Below are 21,951 nucleotides of genomic sequence, written 5' to 3'. Positions count from 1 at the left end.
TGAGAGAGAATAAATTAGAAAAGATACATAAAAATCAATAAAAAATATATATCCTAAAATTCGTACTATATTTAATATTGAACTTGAAACTTAAAGAATATAGATTTCAACCAACAGTCGCATAATCGAAATGTTCGGTGCAAATCGGACAATTTATGACTTACAATAATAATCATGTTAAGAGTGTTCTTTTCAACTGTTTTTTTTGCAAAGTATTAAGAGAGAAAGTTTAATCATTTGCTCAGTCAAAGGAAATTGTAAAAATGTAGGTGAAAAATGTTCAGCCGCGCAGGCGCAGCAAAAGAGTATAAAAAATATATCAAAATCAGTTGTTAAACTGCTAGAAGTGGAGAGAAGAAATTATTTAATAATGTTTAACGTAAAAAAAAATTGACAACTTGTGAAAGGACAATAATTTTGGATCTTTCAAATTAGTGGTGTAGGAATGAAAAGAAATTTTTGCAGATCTTTTAATTGAGATTGTCGTAATCAAGTGAAGAAAAAAATCATATACTAAAAAAAAATAGTGTAAACAATGTACTTAAAACAGTGAAAATGTGAAAAATATAATATCAAATATTTCTTGATAAAATTCAAACACATCATATTACGAATTTTTATCTATTTTACGATACTTGACAGGTTTTTCAATTTAGAGAAAGATCGAATTCCAGTGTTCAACTTAATATTACACACCTTTTTGTCACGTCCAAGGAATGGACAGTAAATCATTTTTCTAGAAAGGAGTTACCAAATGTTATGTCCTAAATGAACTCCAGTTTGTAGATCGGTTTTATCTGTTGAGTTGTAATCAAAAGAGAAGATTCAAGACAATATATTAATGACTTTTGATTGAAAAGCGAAACTCTTCCAATATCCTGTGCCTTTATGCGTTGTGTAATGATGATGAAAAATGAGCGAGATCAATTGCGAGTCACTCGCCGATCATCAAGAGTGACTCCAAGAAGTGACCCTGAATAGATTACAACCACTGCTTGAAATCCACAGTACTTAATGAAATATAGGAAACGTATAAAATACTTAAATTATGTGAAGATACTCGCTAATAAAAGTTACGTAGAATGATATTAAAAAAAAATGGGGTTCAAGAAATTGATCCAGTGAGAGATTTGCATAAAATTGATTCACAATCGATGGATTTTACGATAAAAAAAATTTTTGAATAAAAAGGAGAAATAATTAATGAAAATTCCTGCCAAAATGCTTAAAACGTTGGAATCTTAATTAAAAAACTTAGAAATGTAAAAAGAAAATCAAATTGACAATTGAAGCAAAATGTAAAATTATTTGAAATTTTAAAGTTTCCCACTTTGCGAGGATTTAATTACAAACCGAAAAAAATAAAGTTTTAGAAAAAAAAACGAAGCAGTTTTCATTTATTTTCACTCCATTCATCTAATCTGAGTCATATGAATAACTAGTTTTTCTGAGTTTTCATTGGAGATTTAAGAAAATATAAGAATTTCCTTGTAAGTTTTTTCACCACACGACGTTTCTTTTCAAATCAACATCCACAAGGTCCACAAGCATCAGCGCCACCTGCTAGAAAAAGACACAGGTGGACGAGTGCTTGCATGCGAGTATTTCTTCCGGACCGCGTGCGTTGTCAAAACAATGCGCGTGTGTGCGAGTTTGCAGAGTTTTTCAAGTGGATTTTCTTCACTTTTCTTTTGTTTCTGAGGCTCTAAACTTTCCATACATACGCCTTCATTAGCATTTTTGTCTGTGGCCCAATGAAGGTGGGATCCTGAGATTCCTCAGGGACGTGAAGCTGAGCAGTGGTGATCCATGGAAGGCGCACGTGGGAGAACGAGGAGGAAAATCAGCGAGCGTGAAGAAAATACTGTGAGTCGGATATAAAATATTCACAAGGGGCATTCAGGGACACCGCGAGCTTCACATAAAATCGCAATCAGCCGGATTTGGCGGCCGGCTGTGCGGCCGAAGCCGGGCGAGTGGGAAGCAGCGGGAAGCTCACTATCGCCGGTCGTAAATTGCAGAATGGCGCAAAAAAACAGACTGAAGTCATTTGGCGAATATGCCGATGACACAGAGCCGGTTTCGCGCGGAGAGCCAAAAATGGGGAGCCGCGAATTGGGGCAGCACTCAATTTGCCAATGGCTCTCCGGCGTGGTCGCGCGCACTTCTCCAGGGGCGCTTTTATCGGGAGCAGAAATCTCTGGGGCGCCTTCAGGACATCGGCTATCGCGTGATGTCACTCCCTTACTTTCGCTCGCGAGCCACTCGTTTATTTTTGGCTAATTTTCCATGAGCGCCACATCGCGAAATGCAGACGGAAAAAGTCACACTCGCGGCAATGCTGTTAGGCACAAGCACAAAATAAATACATCATTTAGGAAGAAATATTGACGCTAGAAAGCGCTTAGCTTTTTATTAGCGATAAACCTAAAGAATACAGAATAAATCCTTTTTTTCTACATCAGATAAAAAAGAATGTCGTTAGAATATGAATGAATACACTTTTTCCCCAATTTGAGGGGTAAAATTCAATTTATGAGCGTGGAAATTGAATCAAGAGACTCAATCAAGTCGAGAAAATTATGTCGATTCGTGAAAAATCACTGAATCAAATGAAATCAGCGCAAAAATGATGGAAAATTAGAGAAAATGTTGTGAATTTTACATATTTCTACATATTTTCAGTGCCAAATCTCTAACGTTTGTGACTTACAAGACAAGATTGTTGATAAAGCAATAATTTCTTTGCAAAGATTTTGACCTAGTAATACTTAAGGCTGAGGCGACAAAATAAGGATTTAGTGTTGTGCCTGAAGACGCGCCCGGCACTGTAGAATGCCACATTCTACACAATGTATCGCTCTTGGAGTTTGCCTTTTGCACGGCTCGTCTCTCGCGGTTCTTTTCGCCTTCAGTTGTGTCTGAGCTCTCGCGGAAAATACACGCGCTTCGTTAATCCGTTGGCGCGATAAAGGCAGCAACTCAAAAAGTGTTTCTCATGAGTTTTTACACGGCAATACGACCAAATTATCATTAATACAATTGAGTTTTTTCTATCAAATTTACAATCGTCAGTTGAGTGATTGATGAAATCATAATTTAATTGCTGAGATTCTTGTTGTGTATTGAACTATTGAACTTCCTCGTTGGTGTTGTTCGTTTGGATTACAGTGAGAGAAGGAGAAGAACATAAAAAAATCATCGCACGGGAATTTTCAGTGGTGTGGCTGGCATTTGGCCAAGTGGGTGGCAAAATTGCCGCGGAATCCACGGAATTTCTATTCTCTATCGTTGATTATTTTGTGAATTGTAGAAGAAAAAAAGGGGAGAAGTTTTGAAATATCAAATAGGCAGGGAAACATGTGTGTTGTATTTGGATTTATCTCACAAATGCGGCCAACACTTTTTCACACAATTCTAATTGTTTGAGTCTTTTCGACTCTATTCGCTGCCAAGGCGAAAATTGTCATCGCACTTTCAATTTTCATGTGTGAGTCGCTTTTCAGCGGAATGGAAAAAAGTTTCTGCGATTCCGCCTGTCTCTTTTTTTTCGCTAAATTAATATTGTGTTGTGGTGTGTCGTGTGTCTTTTCAGAGTCTCATTTGCATGAAGAGGAGATATTAATTGGAGAAGGACACGATGGCGAAGTACTATGGCTGTATGCTGGTGCAGCGTGTGCTCTTTCCTGCGCTTCTAGCTGCTTGTAAGTGAGGGAAATTGGGTGGAAGTGATCGCGGTGGGAAATTGGACGAGTTTATCTTGCCGCGATGTTGTCAATGAAAAAGCACCTCGTGAAGAAGACGGTGAGGCGGAAGAAAAATCAATTTTTCCACGTTTGGCACAGCGCTGAAACAGAGTGAGAGAGAGTGAGTGAAAGGCTAAATGTGCGTGAAAGGATTTTCAAGAGCCAACGGCCAATTAAGGTGTGGTGTTTTGAGAATGGACAAACCCTCAAACCCTTCGACCACGTGCAGCCGAAAATATCAACAAAGGCGGCTGAATGAAGGCACCCGCGAGTGATGAAAGTGGGTCGTAAAAGAGCGATAACGGCCTCAATAGTTTCGTTGGCGGTGTAAATGGATAGAGACATTGCAAGTCGTTGACACAAATCCTGCGCCTTGACTTTTCCGTGCGCGCTTTGGGAGAGAGAGAGAAATTGGATCAATGGCCTGAAAGAGGCGAGAAAGGGAGTCTCTAAATAGGTCTCACAATCAATTAAGTGAATCACCGTTGGACAAATGAATCGATTGTTAATGCTGCGATGTCGGTGGCAAAAAGTGGCTGTTCTGGGAAATGCGCCAGCAAATTTCTGTGGATTCTCATGAGCAAGAGATCATCATAACAGTGATTCAGGCGCTGAACAAGCTTGAAATGTGATAATTAGTCAAAATATTTCGCCATAAAAAAACCATGTAATTGGCGACTATCATTGAATTTCGCTGTGAAATGCCCACAAAGTTATCACTCGAAGGCCACGAAATCATGCGAACAAGCTTCTTCTATATACAATTGATAACACTTTAGCGAGATTCTTTTTATTTTTCATTTGTAACTCAGAAGCTTGTCACTTGATATTTGTTTAATAATTTGCTGTCTCTTCTCGCAGGTTGTTTATTTAGGCCAGTGGCACTGTCGCTGCTCTATCTTCTCTTCCTCTTTCTGCTGCCCTTTGTACCTGTCGCCACGCCAGTCACGATCAAAGGTGAGAACAGCGTCCGTGGGGATTTCTCTGGATCTTGAGATTGATCCTGTCTCTTTCAGGTCGCACTGGAACGTACTTCAAACTACTCATTCTCGTGGCCACACTCACGAGTTTATGCCATGGGGTTTTTGAGAGTGTTCTCTTATCAATTGGATATGATAAGTTGGAATTTTGCGGATTGACTGAGAAGATTCTCAGGCATATTGGATTTATTCGCTTAAGTGATTTATCGTGAGTATATTTTTTTTTACAGCAATTGCTTTATTACTTACAATATTTGTCACACGAAACAACTCAAACCGGTCGGTTTATTGCTGTGTTTGTTCTTCTATGTGTGACCTTTTAATTTAGAATGAGGGTGTTTCTTTATTGTGAGTCAAATTTTTGTTGTTGTTTTTTCTCCTGAGTCATTGCGCTGCTTTTATCAGTGTTATTATTCGCTGAGCAAGATAAGATAGCGTTCATTCTGAGCGTTTTATCTGTCGATGCTCTTAGAGTGATTTTAATTGATTTATTGGCAAGCAGACGATAATTTTTGTACACCTCATCGTCATGGCTTGCAACATCGAATATTGCATCTCAATTTCAACACTTTGCGTGACATTTTTAGCGTTTGTGAGTTTTTATCTAAAAATAATTTGTTGGATGTTTAAGAGTTTGTAGAAATAGTCAGAGTCCCATTAATATTCTCTTTCATCTTTGCTAATCTTTCTGCTGCGTCTTTCAGTGCTCTCTCTGTGATCGTATGGATTGCGCCGGAGTTGGTGTTGCTGCTGGCGTCCACTGGCGTGTATTTCATCCTGAAGATGATGGCCAATGGACAGGCGGCGCCGAGCGAGGGCGCCGGCGACGAGGGCCAGCGCGATGAGGCGGCCGACGAGCCGAGCTACACTGTGGAGAAGTACAATGTGATCTGCGTGGCGGCCAAAGTGCTGTCCATGGCGGCACTCCTGCTCGCCTCGGTGATGCGTCCGTCGGTCCCGAGCGGTGTGTATTTCCTCATGTTTCTGGGCCTGGCCACATGGTGGGCGTGCTACGGGAAGCTCGAAAGGTGCTCAATCATCAATCACACGATTAGGCATTAGGCTAATGTGTCTCTGTCCGATGGTATCTGTTTTGCAGGGGTTTCGCAATCATATCACGCGTGATTATGCTCTTCCTCAGCATTCACATTATTGCATTTATGATGTATCAGACGCCGTGGCCGCAGGAATATTTTCCGGGTGATAACTTATTGCCAAGGTAAGAGATCTGCGCGATGATTTGGCGGGCAACTAATTGTTAGATTCATTTGCATTGCAGACTCTTGGGATTTGTGCCACTTTTTATATCAACTTGTGATAACTCTAATGGTACCTTCAACGGAACATACGCGGATGATATTCGGATTGTAAATTTTAACACTGATGCACCAATCGATGCAATCCTCAATCCAGTCATCATTCTCCTCTGCTTCTACACACTGGCAATCTCATCGACAATGATATTGAGACAAAAGGTGAGCTATTTGCTGCTCTAGTGCATCCGCGAATGAGTTTGGTTTGTTGATGTTTATTTATGCCTCCGTTTTGGAACATATATAACAAAAATTGAATGGTTTACTGACTTCGATGGGTTGTTGTTAGTTTATATTGGTATTTTTTTTCCTCTCTTTCGCCACGGTAGATTGGAGATCAATGTTTATTTTCATTCACTCTAATTTCCCTTTCCGTTTTTTCTTCATGTAGCGTGATTCTAATGAGACATTATACAAGCATTATGTTTTTTATATTCTTGAGTTCGTTTTACACTTCCATGCGGTAATGCTTTTTTTCGAGGATATTAATTATGATGGCAGAGGAGCATTTTCCGTGTGATTTAATTAACCACTGACACAATGGTGTGCGTAGGATATAAAGAACAAGGCTGGTGGGGTGTTTGGCCAGCTGGAGAATGGCACGAAATTCGGTCAGCAGCTCTCTGTGAAATATCCAAATGTACCACCAGTTGCACGTAAGATTGGTACACGTGAAAAGTGGCAAAACACCACGAGAAAGGTTAAAGTAAGTCTCTCACTGAATGCTTAAAGATAATGTGTTTCCTTTGTTATCACACCACCTTTTTGACTGTAAATATTTATGGAAAAAAAAGTTCACGTTCATAGGAATAAATAATGTATAAAGGAATGGAGAGATCTTTATAAATAGATATTATTTTGGTGTGAGAAGAAGAGGAAGAGTTTTGGGAGCGCTGTAAACAATTTATTGCTTCTACGAGGAATATATAGCTCATAAATTTAGTAAAATAAATTTATTTGAGTGGTTTCTCGAGATATAACTTTCCGGTGTGTTGCAAAAGTTCACATATTGCACAATTTCACTCCTTGTTTGATACATGATAACTACACATTCGGGCTGTGCAGAGGCGTGTGATTAACAGCAATTAACACAATCCATTAGACATGTTGACTAACCATCAGGGAAATTAAAGAGTCACCCTTGATCAATTTGCAAGATTGTTCGGGATTTGCATGAGTTTGCTCAATTCACTCGACATTTTCTGCAATATCATGTTTATTTTGTCTGTTTTTTTATTTTCTATTTTGGCTTTTTGACATTTTTTTAGGCACGTGAATATCAAGAACTGAATTTTGTTCCCACAGAACAAACACCTGTACGTATTGAATAATTTTATCTTATTCCACTGTTAATTTTGTGTGTGTCTATTTTCCTCCTTTAGTGCCAAAGCCTTTATCATCCAGATCATTAGAAATTGTCTGGTAGATGATATGTGTAAAATATCACTATTTCTGTCTATTTTGTGTTTTTCTTTCCGCACCCAAGAATGACTGTAAAACTCTCTTTATAGTGTTGTGCTTTGAAAATTGCGAATATTTAGTCTCAGGATGGAAATAAGCATAATTATTAATTGACTAAATGTTTTTTAGCTGATGAGACGCAGTACAAGAAGAATGAGAATGCCAAGCTTGACTGGTAGGAATTCAAGGGACGGAGACGGAATTCCAATGAATGAACTTGGTAAGTTCACTAGAGCAATATTTCGTGTTGATATTGAAGCAAGGATTGGTCATTTGTGGAATTAATTTTTATGATTCCCATACTTTTTGTGCTCTTTTATGTTTTTATTGTTCTTTTTTACGCCTTGGACTACTGGAAATTTGTCTCTTCTCGTGTAGAGCAAAAGCAGGTTGTTTCTGATATCATCAGAAATTCTGTTAAAGCAATAGAAAAAAAAAACATTTGTGCGCATAATTCTGAAACAAGTTGCCTAAGAATTAATCTTATTGTTTCTAGCTCTTAATAAACTCAAATCCATAAGAACTCGGTTTATTACATAATTTTTGTCTGTTTCTGAAATTTCTGGTAGTTCTTGTGCGAATTTTTTCAATTTTCTCTATCCTTCCTGGCATTCTTGTGAATATTGTCTCATTGCAAAATATTCATTCTGTATTTTATGCACAATCATTTGTCCTGTTTCTCTTTCCACACCTTTTTGGCGTTGATGCACACAACATCCAAATCCTGTTGATCAACCATCAAATTTCCCCTACGAAAAACAAAAAAAAAAACCACTAAGAAGGAAATGAAATTGCTTCCACAGAAGAGGATACCTCAGGAATATTGGATAGTTTCTTCACATTTGTACAGAATATCACTGGATTTATATTCAAGCATTGCTACATCTTTATGAATATTGCAATGATGGTGAGTTGATATTTTCCCATTGGCGATTTTTTAAACGTTTGCTTAACGTGACGAGATGTGTTTATTGTTGCAGACGTGGAGCATAATGTATCACAGCTGGTTGACGTTCATCTTACTGATTTGGGCCAATGTCTTGTGGATAATTCCAAATCAGAGGAAGACAATGTTGCAATCTAGTCCTTTTGTTGTGATCTACGCAGAGTTGCTTCTTCTGGCTCAGTACATCTATGGCATGGATCTGAATGAGGATGAACTTCCGGCGACAATTGATGTATGTTGACAAATTGAATCTAGTGTGTTTTTTGGCAGTGTTCTGAAGTTTGTTCTCTCTCTCTGGTGACAGATCAAAGGGATAAATCTCTCGCAAATCGGCCTGGTGAAGTACACGTATTTACCATGCGGCCCGCTGATCATGAAGACCATCTTCACTCTCATGTTCTGGGTGACGCTGAGGCAGATGACTAAAGAGCGTCGGGAGCAGAGACAGACATCCACCTTGGCGGATATGGTGGCGCCTCTGCAAGTGACTGTTGGCGCAGCCACAGCTGGTGAGTTTACATTGAAAATTCCCCAACGTTGCGAGTTTCTCATGTCATCTATCTTCACATCTCTGACAGATTTGGCACCGCGAGCAGACGAGAAGGCCAAACAGTCGCAGTTCATCACAAAGGCGGCAATATTATTTGATGCATTTCTCACGAGATTCTGGATATGGATTGTTGTCATAACATTGTTTGCCTCTGGTATTGCTGGCCAACGAATGACTGGCTTTAGAATCATCTACATGGCACTCTTCCTTGTCTTCCTCCTCACATTCCAAGTGAGTTTATTGACCATCGCCGACAAGAGTGTTTTATTATTGAATTTCCATAGGAATTGACATTTATTGAGGGTGAATGAACGTGCAATTTTAGTGAAATTAATTGACATGAAGAGACCTTTAGCAAGTCGACGCTAAAATTGAAGCAGAAGAGCTGAAATTATTGTCACCGGGTATCGAAATTGATCTGTAGAATCACCAATTCTGGTTCTTTCCCTGCCTCTTGACGATTTTTGAAGAGAAACACTCTTGTTGAATGACAAATTTCGTAGAATTCCTCTAATGAATTGCTGTCTTTGTCCTCAGGTTTCGTGGAAAGCATGGAAGAAAATGATGTATGGCTTTTGGTTGACTGTAATTATTTATGCCATGGTGATTTTAGTGTTGGTCTACACATATCAATTCGACCGATTCCCGCAGTATTGGTCAGAGTATCTCAACATATCAGAGACGCTGTGAGTGGCAATGCAGCAAAATCCAGTGAGAAAAACGTGTGAAATTAATCGTATGTATTAAACTTTACAGACAAGGTGATATTGGATTGGAGAAGTATAAAACTGGAGATCTCTTTCTGCATCTCGCAATACCGACAATTGTTGTTGTGATGACAGTGCTGCAGTTGCATTACTTCCACAGCAAGTTCTTGGCATTGCTGGAACCACTTGAGGGTTCAAATTTGGAAGCCATAGAGCCGAATTCAAGGCAGTACGAGAACTTGGATGAATCTGATGAATCTCCAAAGAATGCCAAAGGAAAGAAGTCACTCTTCGCCAAGGTTCTCTCGCTGACGGGATTGTCGAAGCAAGAGGTAAATTATAACTCTGGAATATTTGTGCTAAAGTCAGTTTAACATGATGAGTTGTATCTCTTGAGAATGGCAACATTCTTTGATGCTAATCAAAAATACACAAAGGGACGTAATTCTGAATTCAAATTAAATTTATCATTGATCTGTGATTTGTGTTCAATGGAAGAAAAGAAGACTAAAAAGCAATTCTTATTGCAGATTTATGACTTCTTCTCGAGAGTCAAGGAGAAAATAGTTTACACATACGAGACGACACTTCTCTTTCTTGATATTCACCTGATAAAACTGGTGATATTTGTGGGCTTCATGGTTTGTGTGAAAGAACCGTGTTTCCTGCACATCTTCTTCACGGCAATAATTGTGATTGCCGCTCTATCGAGAACAGACTCTCAAATTACCATAAGTCGCATCTTCTCTGTCATTGTGGCGGTGCTGTTTCTCGCCAAGATGATCTACCAAGTCAAGTACATCGAACACACGAATTACGACGTTATTTGCAATGTGAGTAGAATGTGAAATTGTGTTATGCAAATAATACTTTAACGACTAAACAATGTGCGTTCATTGCAGAACGAAACGAATCCCAATGGAATCAATAATGCCGATTGGTTTGGATTTCACAAAATATCCGAGAATTCAACACTAACGGCACTGCTGAAGAACTACATTGGCTACATTGCCATCGTGACAATCGATGCCATCATCAGGTATCATCAGAAGATAAAGAGGTAATGGAAGAGTGATGAATTTCACACACGCTCTGACTGAGCGTTTCAATTCAATTCACAGGATCAAGATGGGTCAGTCGCCTGAGAGGCCGGATGTTATGTTTCCGGAGGTGACGAGAAGAGATGCAGAGCAGAATCTCACGCTGATGCTGCAATATCTTGCCAATTACGCCTTCCATCGCTTCGGCGTCGAGGCTTGCCTGATCGTCACGGTGATTGTGATTGGGATCCGCATGGACATCATTGCGCTCTTTTACTCAATCTGGTTGTGCTTCTTGTTCGCCGCGAAGAGGGACAAAATGGCAATGCTGTGGCCTGCTTTCCAGTGGTTCTCGGCTCTGTCCATTGTTGTGCAATACATTGTCATCGTTGGAGTTCCGCCAGGACTTTGTCTCAGTAAGTCTTCTTGCAGTTTATCGTTAATATAACGGACATTCCGATTTTGCATGATTACAAATTTCCCATTTAAAATGTCTTTAAAACGTAAATCAAGCAATTTCTAATAAAATCCAACTCTTTCTAGCTTATCCTTGGAGTGAGGGAATCTTGAGGAATCTTCAAATGTGGGCAATGCTTCCGGACGCGACATTGTTTAAAATCTCCCAGAAGATCATTCCTGACTTCATTCTGTTGATGCTGGTCACTCGCCAGCGATATGTCTTCAAGATTGAGAGGGATTGGCAGGAGAGGGAACAGGAATTCCCTGGTGGGACAAACAAATCCATCCTCACAGAGATTGAAGGCTTCATTGGGAAGAAGTTTGAGAATCCAACGCCGGATTTTACATCGAATGTGCGAAATTGGCTGGATGTGTTGAAGCGTGGCTTCGTGCTGGGATTCTTCTGGCTCGCACTCGCCATTGTCTTCCTCACGGGAGCCAATCGGGTGAATCTGTTCTCCGTGGGCTATCTCATTGGCTCCTTCACGTTCCTGTGGCAGGGCTCTGACTTCTATCTGCGCCCCGTGAGGACGATTCTCAGATGGTGGCTGCGACTGATAGCGTACAATGTGTTCGTGGTAACGACGAAGACAATTCTGCAGATTCCCGGATGTCTGTTTTACAAGACACTGGAGCAGTACACTTGCTGGCTCATTCAACTGCTCAGCATTGTGTGCACGCAGAAACTGAAGGGAGATGTTTCAGTGGCATCGATTAAGGTCAAGGTGAGTTATCTCTTATTTTGTGTACACTTTTCTGCAGTTATGTTATCATGATGAGTTGTATCTCTTGAGAATGGCAACATTCTTTGATGCTAATCAAAAATACACAAAGGGACGTAATTCTGATTTTATCACAACTCTTCAAAGCTTTGAAGTTTTAGGTAGAATGTGCTAATATCTTGATCATTGAACTGTGTTTTCCAGTGTGCTGTGAATGCTGATCAAGCGAGCATCTTGTGGGACGTCATTTGCTTCGCTTTCCTGGTCGTTCAGTATCGAATCTTCCAGAGTTACTACTTCTGTCATGTGGTGAATGAGACGAAAGCTGGGGTGATTCTGGCCTCTCGCGGGGCTGAATTGATAGAAGAGCTGCGACAGAAGAAGATGAAGCAGGAAATGGAAGCGGAAGCGAGAATATTGAAGAAGCTGAAGATGAAAATGGATCGCATCAAGGCGACGCAGAAGAGACTTCTCGTGCCTGTTGTTGAAGAGCCCAAAACCCATGCACAGGGTGAGTCACATGAAGGCTTTATAGTCGGATTTTGAGTTACGTTTATTTATAATTTTGCCAGAGACAAAAGTGATGAAACAAGTCAACTTTTTTGTTTGTGTTATAATTAATTTTCCGTTGTCGAAATTGTGATTATGTTTTTGGTGATCAAGAAGAAGGCATAATTTTTGGATGGGAAAATCAAGAGAGAAGAAACAATGTAAGTATGATAATGAGTGATTCGTCCAGTGAATTGGCTTATTTCAGTAGTCTTTAGAGGCAGAGAAAAGGTAGTTTGCAGCTGAAGTAGTGCTTATAGTGATCTGATTATGATGAAATTGATAAAAATATCACAATGATCTTCTCTAGATGATCAAGCACCTTTAGCGCGAACGCAAAGTTTATCTTCTTGTGCAGGATTTCACACGCCAATCGATGACGAAGTGGCCGGTTCACTTCTCAATGATGTTGAAGGTTCGGATATACCGTCGGAAATTGCTGGTCTTGGACCAATGACGTCCAGAGGAGGATCTCTGCTTCTCACTCAAGTAAATCCATATTGATTTTGCTCATTGATAAGCGAAGGTATTGATGGGATATTGCTTATGTGAAGGCTCCGTCGCCAAGTTCAGCTGTGATGACTGTGTCTCTGGATGGTTATCTTGAGCCACATCGTTTGTCCTTCAGTTCACCGCCGGGATCGGAGTTGATAGCGGCTCAGGGTGGATCAGATGAGTCTTATCCGGTGTTTTCTCCACCGCCAATGGATGAGAATCGATCTGGAGCACAAAATAATTCCCTACAACCGCCGGCAAAGCAATCTTCGCGGGAGTCACACAGACAACACCGGAGACAATCGAGTTTGAATACTGTTTCCTGGCCAGATCAATTTGATGGAGGAACCAGAAATAGACTGGCGTCAAGTAATCTTGATCCGCCTGATGTAAGATGCAATCTCGGAGGGATTCAGCTGTGCATAGATTGATGGTTTGATGCTTTGAAGGAGGCGGACGATGCGTCTGAGTCACCGAGATTGCGCCATGGACACCGAAGGGAGTCCAGCATGGGCACATCCTGGGCAGCGGACACTGTCAATCCGCAGCGAAGGGCCAGCGATATCTCCTGGGCAATTGTGGATGACGAGATCTCAGCCAGAAGTGTTCCACGACGAAGGCCGTTCAGTTGGGGTCCTGTTGGCGAAGCTTCCTATCGCCAATCACTCCTGTCCACCTCGTCGCGATCACCAGTGTCTCATCACGAGTGTAACTATTTCCCTCCCAAGAAGCACGTAGATGAGAAAAAAGCGAAGAGGCTGTATAGAGATCTGAAGAGGAAGAGAGCTTGCACACAAATCTTTGTTCTTATTATGTAAATAACACTGCCAGAATCACTGTAAATAGTGCGAGTGCAAGAGAAGGTAAAGAACTTCACACATGGACAATAAAATTGATTTATTTTGCTTGCATTTGTTTTACTGCTACAATTTTTTTTCTCTCTTATTTTTTAGGCTCTGTAAATCACATGTTTATTGTACACGTCTCACAATGTTGTAACTACTGTTTTCTTATTTATGTGTCTCTGACAGAAGTGGATTCGGGGGATTTGGGGGCAGAGGAGAGAAGACAGCGGATTAGGTGTGCCCGTGGTATGGCAATCCTTTGATGAGTAAAACCATAAAGCTCTGTAGTTGGATTAGTTGAGGAGGCTTTCCTGTTTAGATGAAGGCGCAATTTGCAAATCTGTTGAGTTGAGCAGTGTTGATGAGGGTTTGCGAAGTGAAGAGTTTGTGTGGATTAAAAGATAAACACGTGCAAAGTTTAACAATCTTGCAATCTATCTACTCTTAATGTTCTCTTGCATTTCTTTTGATTTTCATGTCAGAACTTAGCACAAGTTGGTCGTTTGATCACTCCGGTCTGTGCATAATCCGTACAAACTCTTCACTTTGTTCTCAACACATCCGCTGAAGGATGTAATGCAGCAACACAGCACAAAAACACGATCAATAGCTTTGCTCTTTGGCGCAATCTTCTTTGGAATGTCTCCTTGGTTGGTCTCATTTCTAGAGGACGATGTGAACTAAAACTAATGAAAATTATAATAAATATTTTCCCCTTTATCGCCAACCATTTGCAAGAAGTCTACTCGGCATTGTTGTGGTTTCTCATGACTGTTGTAGAAGGAAAGATGATTTTGCTAGAGAGTCTCTTTCAGGTGCTAACATCGGTGGAAATCTGTGTAAAAGCTAATAAATAGATGATGTCATTTAGAGAATGTAGACTAAAAATTTCTCAGTATATCTTTTCTTGTACTCCATGTGGCTTCATTTGGGCACTATTTCAACATTCTTACTTCACAAGCGCCAAAATTTACTTCACTTTTTCGATTTACCTCCGATTTTATTCTCTGTATCATACACATTTCCGAAGTCTGTGTGCAAAATGGAAGCTAACGAGCTCGTTTGTTTGCCTTTTAGCCATTCGTTCTGGAGATTATTACATGTTTGAGGATCTCGATGACGAATTGGAGCTGGATTTGTTGGCTGAACCAAAGTCTGATGACGATGTTGAGGATCAACAGAAGCAGAAGATGCAGAAAAAGATGGGTTTGGGCGAGGTTCGTATTGAAAGCTTGTTTATTTCTTCATCCCTTGTTTTTTTTTCTTGTGAAATCACCTCTCGTTTGTCTTATGTTTTCCCGTAAAATATTTTTGTCTATAATTTATTGACTAAAAAACCTTTATTTTTTGTTACCAGAGAGAAGTTCTTATGTTAAGAGATTTGACTCAATTGAGATCAGAATTTGAAGGATGAAATGAATTTCCTTTCAGAATCTCACTCATTTTGCAAAAGTGTTTTCTGTAATTCTGCTTTGTTCTTTTTATCCTTCAACATTGTGTTATCACAATTATGTATTTCCACCATCATTTGAGTGCTTTTAAAAATGCGCCACGAGAGATCAAAACGTCGATAATTGTAACGATTGCTTTGTCATCGGTAAGGCAAGTTGGTAAAAGCATAAAATCGAACCATTTCTTGTAGTTGATAACGACGAAATTGAATGAAGGCAAAGTGCATAAATCATCAGAATCCGATCCTGGCTTTTCCACATCATCTTTCCATCGCAGAAGTGATCGTGAGTCCAAAAAGGGCAGGAAATCCTACCAGAAATTCGATTCTGGTCGCTCGATTATGTCTGAACCGCTTCCGTCACACATTGGTAGTGGTGAAGACGATGATGACGATGTGAGTGGCTTTTACTTCAAAATTCAGTTATGAAATTGTATATTTTCATCGCTATTTAACTAAACAATTGGCTAATTTTCTAAATTCTGAGAGAAGCAACATTTTGTAGACAATTCATTCAATGTGCTTCTGCAAATTGTATTTACTTCGCACTCTGCTCATTATCGCACGTCACATTGTAATGTTAGACTTTGAAGAAAAAAAATGCTGCACAATAAGTTTTAGTTTAGATTTTGCAAAGTGTCTAAAATCTATCATCTTCATTGCTTTCTATACGTTTTTCTTCATAGAAACTATAATGTTTAAATTATGATACACACAAGAATGGTACATTTTCCGGTTGTATTTCATTTCAGACATTTCGCATGTTTGTCTTATGTTAATTCATCAGAATGTCATGAGACAGTCTGATTTTGTCCTAAGACAAGTGTTATTTTTCTTTCAGTGAATCAAATTACAAATATCAGTACGCTCAACTACATTTGTTGAATTTATCATGGTCTTTTATTTGATAAATCATTGGATAATAGAGGAGAAAAGTCCTTAATATTTGGACATTCACCAGAAATTCACTGAACTTTCCATAGCGCGCAAAGAAACCTTTCTGTGTGTATTGTAATGTACTTTTCACTGTAGTTTAGTCTTGAAAAGCCTTTGTGGAAAGTCTAAATTTGTGTTGTCTCTTCATGTGCTTGTATATGATAAGAATTCATTGATGCACGAAAATTATGAACAGTATTGCAGGGTATTTTCCATTCTTCTTGCTCTGTCTATTTTCCTGTTATCAGGAAAATGGTGAGATGTTTCAGATTTGGAATGTGTGTCAATTCAATACAATTGTGGAGAAAATGGCTGAGAGATTTGAATGTGTTTCGTTGAATAATGCGCTAAACTGCACTTTAGGTATCTTCGAAGCTGGCTTCGAAGCGTCGCGAGGACGCCGATGAGTTGGACAGGGATAAGCCGGGACCAAGTCGTCAGACGCATGCTTACAAATCGCCTTCGGACAGTGACGATGACGACGATCCGACTGAGCGGCAGCATCTGAAGAGGTCCAGCTCGGAGGAGAGCGTGACCGAGATGGATGGAGAGGAGGAGCGTCCGAGAGGGCGATTGGTTGGCTTGAAGTTGATTTGGGCCTTTCTCGAGGGCGCCATGATTTCCCTAATCATTCGCCTGAATCGCATCTCGAGGCACTATCGATACGTCGTGCGTGTGTTGGCGAGAGAGAAGATTGAATTGAAGAATTCGCCGGACTTTGGCATTGGCAGACGGGCGGGAAATATGATGTGGATTCCACAGAGGATCAACAGGTATGTGAAATGGCGAAGAAAGAGCAATTTTCAAGCTATGTAAATTGGCTGCAAAGAATTTCAACGTCCAGGAATTTCTCGTTTCTGGAATTGTATAGAGATTGTTGTACAAAAAGGAAACCTTTTCAGTGGCAGAACGTTTAGAGAGTGTTCTTTAGATGCTGAGAATTTATGTTATTTTGCCTTTCTTTTGCTGAAATATGTGCTTCTAGTGATCGATCGACGGAAAGCTCCACCACTGAGTTGGAGAGACATCCGAGAGTGGCAGTGAGTGAGGATGATGTTAAGGTCGATACGGCAGAAACTGAGGACAGATCAGAAGATGAAGGGTAAAAAATGCAGATTTTGTATATAAAATGAAAGCATTTCTGTGCAATGTTGCTAATTTAATTCAGTGTTTATGAATAGCGAGAGAAAGATAAAATTGTTAGAATTCTAGTGAATTGTTTAATGTTAGAAGAGGAGTGACAAGTATTGATTTTCTCTTGCGTGTCGTCTTATGAATATTTTCTTCCAGATTGGCGGCCAATTATGCGGCGATGCAGCAAGTTGTCATGAAGGCGAAACCCCAAGAAGAGGAGGAAGAACAGTAAGGAAACACCCGCAAATTCACTTTCCCACGCCTTCATAAATAATGATAGACAGAATGAGAGTTTGTTTGTGTGCCGTTCTTTCATTTTCCGACAAGACTTTCTCTATAGAATGGTGTTGAAATATGCATGCAAGTTTGCCGATGTTTTACTTTACTAACAAATCCGTGTTCTATTTAAGTAGATTAATTGTTCTCAAGTTCCTTTTTCTGTACTGTGTGTGTGTGTGTGTGTGAGTGGGTGTGAAGTGTTTGTACAAAGGCTGTGATTGATGAATTGCCATGGAATTAGACACACTTACATAGTGAGCTTTTAATGCAGGCGCAGAGAAAGTGTGGTGCCAGAAATTCGTATCTTGGCGCCCTCATTGGAGCGTGGCTTAGATGAAGTTACACCATCCACTGCAAAAGTGGACAAGCCAAAAGTTAAGGACAGGTACATGAGAGTGCACACAGTCACAGCTTGAGATGAGCTTCTTCATCTTATATTTTCTTTTCCTCCCACGCGAGAATTGAAAGATGCCAAAATGAAACATAAAACTATCACACAAAATGAAGCTTCTTTTGGTGACAAATCATCTTTCAATCCTTACACACATAAAACCCATACCAGAAATTATGTTGTCACAACACATGCGCTTAAATGCTTACGTGCTACGAAATTCTCTACAAAAATTGAACCACGACAGATTTGATTTTTGTCTTGCAATACACTTTTTTTTGGATGTACTGATTAGAGTATTCTGTACATTTTTTTGCATGTGTTTGTTTTACTAGAGAGATATTTTTTGTATGTAGGAAAAAGAGTATTTTAGATCAGAAGTTTGAACATTTGAAATCTAGAGATGACTTGAGACTCTAGAGAGATCTTAATTTTCTTCGGATTGGGTTTTCTGACCAAATGATGTCAATTTATCAAAAAAACTTATAATTTATGCGACGGGAACCAAAAAACGTGTATTTTTGAAACTATACTTAATTAATTTGTAATTTTTGAACTTTACTTACTTTTTTTTTAGGTCTGAAGACAAGTTTTTAATCCGAAGAGAAAGTTAAGATATTCGGTTGTTTGCAATTAAAAAGAAATTTAGACTTAATCGACTCCTTAAGAAGCCAATTACTATATTTCTTAGTCCCTTTGTTTCTCCATTAATGAGAGATTTGCTTGTGTTTTGCAGAAAATTCAAAGTAGATGAAATTGAGGATTTTTCTGAGAAGGAACATTCATCGATTGTTGAACTTCTAATGGCTTGTTGGTTTGCCATTCTCTCCAACACGGATCTTGTGTGCTATTTTGTCGTCTTTATCAATCAAGTGAGTTTCCTTTGGCAGGAATGTTTGTCATTGCGCAGTTTCTGACTATTCATATTGTGGTTTTATTCTTCAGGTCAATTCTGCGAGTATTCTCTCCTTGCCACTGCCTTTTATGGTCTTCTGCTGGGGAACTTTGACTGTGCCTCGGCCGTCGAAGACTTTCTGGGTCACGCTGATTGCCTATACGCAGATTGTGGTGCTGCTGAAGTGCGTGTCGCAGTTTGAATTGCTGTGGTGGAACGAACAGGCAATTCCGCCGAATCAGCCACTTGCGCCAGCTCGAATCATTGGCATTGAGAAGAAGAAGAACTACGCAACTTACGATTTGGCTCTGCTGCTCGTGCTGTTCTTCCATCGCTTCATGCTGAAGACGCTGGGATTGTGGAAGTCGGACTTCAAAGAAGAGCCAATCTCAGAGGGAACCTATCAAGTCAATCACCAGCAGCAACAGCAGCCGAACAATCAGGAGGAAAAGGCTCTGGTGAAGCAGTCCAATGAGTTGGAGAGGAAAACCGATGAGTCTGGATCCAATCAAGCCATCGCGATCACAAAAGTGCACACAGAGACGATCCTCTGTCCGTCCACGGATATGCAATTGGTTCAGGTGACTGACGTGAAGGAACAGCCGTCATCGATTATTCCGCCTGTGGTGAAGTTATCGTGAGTTTTGACTGAAGATTCGCGATGGGAGAGAATTGCACTGACAGAATTCATCCTTTCAGATTCAATCGCCATTGTTCAGCATTCCGGATATTCTTTGGGCAACTCCTTGATCGCTCCTCCCGAGTGTCTGCCGATGTTTATGCCTACATGTTCTTCTGTGACTTTATCAATTTCATGGTTGTGCTCTTTGGCTTCACATCATTTGGAGTGAGTTTCATCGGACATTCGCGTGATGTGAGCACTTCTAATGGCGTTTTTGGATTTTCTTTGTAGTCTCAGCAAGGCGATGGCGGCGTCACGGCGTATTTGGAGGAGAACAAAGTGCCTTTGGCATTTCTCATAATGCTAATTCTACAATTTATTCTCATCATCATCGATCGAGCTCTTTATCTCAGGAAGTACATGTTGGGAAAAATCATTTTCCAATACGGCCTCACTGTCGGGATTCATATCTGGATGTTCTTCATCCTGCCAGCAGTCACTGAGAGGTGAGTTTGAGCTCGGAATGCATTGAAAAACTACCACAATTTGAGTGCTTATCTAATGTGTCCTTTTTTGTGTGTTTTGCAGGAGTTTCAATGCAAAGAATCCTCCAGTTATTTGGTACCTGATTAAGTGTTTCTACCTCCTTTTCTCCGCCTATCAAATCCGCTGCGGATATCCGACCAGAATCCTCGGCAACTTCCTCACGAGGAGCTTCAATTTTGTGAATCTCGCCGCGTACAAAGCCTACATGTTCATCCCATTCCTGTTCGAGTTGCGCAGTCTGATGGACTGGATTTGGACGGACACGTCGATGACACTGTTTGACTGGCTGAAGATGGAGGACATCTTTGCCAATATGTACCAACTGAAGTGCTCTAGGAAGATGGAAGACGACTTCCCGGCGCCGAGAGGAACGAAGAAGACCACCGTGGTGAAGTATCTGATGGGCGGCGGCATGTTGTTGGGCCTGGTGACGATCATTTGGTTCCCGCTGGGATTGTTCGCCCTGGGAAATACTGTGGGTGAATCCAATCCACCCTTCGATGTGTCCGTGACGATGAAGATTGGACCTTTTGAGCCCATCTACTTTGCCAATGCGCAGGGTAGCAATATACAGAAGTTCACGGAGGACGACTGGCTCCTGCTGAATCAGCCGTACAAGCGTGACAAGACGGCAGTGACTTTTCTCACCAACTATGAAGCTGCAGATGTGGCTGTGGTGGATTTGGGGCCAAATTCCACGTCTGTGTGGGCGATTTCGCCGCCCGATTTGCAACGCATGCGAGAGGATATTGAGTCTCAGGACACACTGAAGATCTTCTTCAGATACACTGTGTCACGCGTGACGTACTCCAAGGAGAATCCGGGCGTGATCACGGACGAGACGAGCTATGATCTCGTGTACGGTGATCCCATAAGGCAAGTGCTGAGTGGCATGTTGTCCAATCAAACGGCGGGCAATGTCTCGATTCCCCACATTCTGCCCAAGTTCTTGAAGGTGAAGAACAACGGTGTGCTGAAGCCAATTCCACAGCTGATTCCCAGTGACTATCCAGAGGATGCGGGCTATCGCAACATCACGCTGAAGCTGTACGAGGCGGACAACGTGCGATGGTGGGAGTTGAAGGAGGACTGCACGGATCACTTCTATCAGGACATCCTGAAGGACATCCCCAAGGCGAATTGCGACTCTGCCATCGTGATGTACACGTTCAATGACAAACTCTTCCCGCCGACGCTGAGTTATCTCACGGGTGGCGGAATTATTGGCATGTACACGACTTTTGTGATTGTGATTTCGCGCGTGTTGCGCGGCATCTTCTCGGGATCGAGCGTGAAGATCATGTTTGAGGATCTGCCGTATGTGGACAGAGTGCTGCAACTCTGTCTGGACATTTATCTCGTGCGTGAGTCGCTGGACTTTGCGCTGGAGGAGGATCTCTTCGCCAAGCTGATCTTCCTCTATAGATCGCCGGAGACGATGATCAAGTGGACGCGTCCCAAGGAGGAGGAGACGCAAGGTGATGACGATGACGATGACACGAGCAGCATGAGGAGTGGCAGCAAAGCTGGAGGCGCTGTGAAGAGGAAAACCACGTAATTAATCTAGTCTTTATCCCCTGAATATCGCGTGTCAAAATAATAATGATGCATTTTTTGATGTCGCTTAGCGACATAAAACGTTTCATTTCTCATGTAAATATCTCACGATGATTCGCATTTCTCTTCCACACACACACACAAACAAACAAACAAAATCGCGCACGTGTCGATTGAAGAAAAATACCTCATCATAATTACTATTATTGTTCTTTTATGGAAAATATCGTAATGGATTTCTAGTAAGATGTTGATGTGAAATATCTATTTGACGATTGTGAACTTTTTCTCCATAAGCGAACAAAGAATATATATATATATATATCGC

At 40.7% G+C, this 21,951-nt stretch overlaps 2 protein-coding genes across 13 annotated transcripts; both read left to right on the top strand.

Annotated features, from left to right (window-relative positions):
• Positions 1 to 1,623: 1,623 nt before the first annotated feature.
• On the top strand, positions 1,624 to 21,781 carry LOC132261223 (piezo-type mechanosensitive ion channel component). Of its 12 annotated transcripts, none has more exons than XM_059759905.1 (32): positions 1,624 to 1,866; positions 3,596 to 3,704; positions 4,608 to 4,703; positions 4,763 to 4,934; positions 5,431 to 5,754; positions 5,826 to 5,945; positions 6,006 to 6,201; positions 7,308 to 7,355; positions 7,630 to 7,720; positions 8,283 to 8,407; positions 8,481 to 8,678; positions 8,751 to 8,955; positions 9,025 to 9,227; positions 9,534 to 9,682; positions 9,753 to 10,035; positions 10,234 to 10,536; positions 10,606 to 10,763; positions 10,825 to 11,159; positions 11,287 to 11,927; positions 12,129 to 12,435; positions 14,000 to 14,059; positions 14,891 to 15,030; positions 15,456 to 15,659; positions 16,563 to 16,972; positions 17,185 to 17,301; positions 17,490 to 17,561; positions 17,884 to 17,997; positions 18,740 to 18,875; positions 18,949 to 19,535; positions 19,598 to 19,745; positions 19,812 to 20,026; positions 20,109 to 21,781. In XM_059759905.1, exons 2-32 carry the CDS (start codon positions 3,641 to 3,643, stop codon positions 21,622 to 21,624), a joined length of 7,737 nt encoding a protein of 2,578 aa, XP_059615888.1. In that variant the 5' UTR covers positions 1,624 to 1,866; positions 3,596 to 3,640; the 3' UTR covers positions 21,625 to 21,781. The 12 variants fall into 12 exon arrangements, with proteins under 12 accessions (XP_059615888.1, XP_059615887.1, XP_059615885.1 ...); XM_059759904.1 differs by having other exon boundaries at positions 8,280 to 8,407; XM_059759902.1 differs by lacking the exon at positions 7,308 to 7,355 and adding an exon at positions 6,593 to 6,745 and having other exon boundaries at positions 8,304 to 8,407.
• LOC132261224 (uncharacterized) lies at positions 12,991 to 13,936 on the top strand. Its single transcript, XM_059759912.1, has 2 exons — positions 12,991 to 13,357; positions 13,418 to 13,936. The coding sequence occupies exons 1-2, from the start codon at positions 13,052 to 13,054 to the stop codon at positions 13,784 to 13,786; spliced, it is 675 nt and encodes a 224-aa protein (XP_059615895.1). The 5' UTR covers positions 12,991 to 13,051; the 3' UTR covers positions 13,787 to 13,936.
• Positions 21,782 to 21,951: the final 170 nt, after the last annotated feature.

This window comes from Phlebotomus argentipes, unplaced genomic scaffold (assembly GCF_947086385.1).
Source record: "Phlebotomus argentipes unplaced genomic scaffold, Phlebotomus argentipes genome assembly scaffold_18, whole genome shotgun sequence".
NCBI classification, from domain to species: Eukaryota; Metazoa; Arthropoda; class Insecta; order Diptera; family Psychodidae; genus Phlebotomus; species Phlebotomus argentipes.
Note: the sequence above shows the minus strand (reverse complement) of the source record. Positions and strands in the feature narration are given on the sequence as shown.

Excerpts from the sequence above, each read along its gene's own strand:
- LOC132261224 (XM_059759912.1), top strand. The coding sequence starts at position 13,052 with ATGACTGTGTCTCTGGATGGTTATCTTGAGCCACATCGTTTGTCCTTC. Across the intron at positions 13,358-13,417 it reads GTAATCTTGATCCGCCTGAT|GAGGCGGACGATGCGTCTGA; the intron begins GTAAGATGCAAT and ends GATGCTTTGAAG.
- LOC132261223 (XM_059759898.1), top strand. The coding sequence starts at position 3,641 with ATGGCGAAGTACTATGGCTGTATGCTGGTGCAGCGTGTGCTCTTTCCT. Across the intron at positions 7,721-8,279 it reads AATTCCAATGAATGAACTTG|AAGGAAATGAAATTGCTTCC; the intron begins GTAAGTTCACTA and ends AAAACCACTAAG. Across the intron at positions 8,956-9,024 it reads TGTTGGCGCAGCCACAGCTG|ATTTGGCACCGCGAGCAGAC; the intron begins GTGAGTTTACAT and ends CATCTCTGACAG.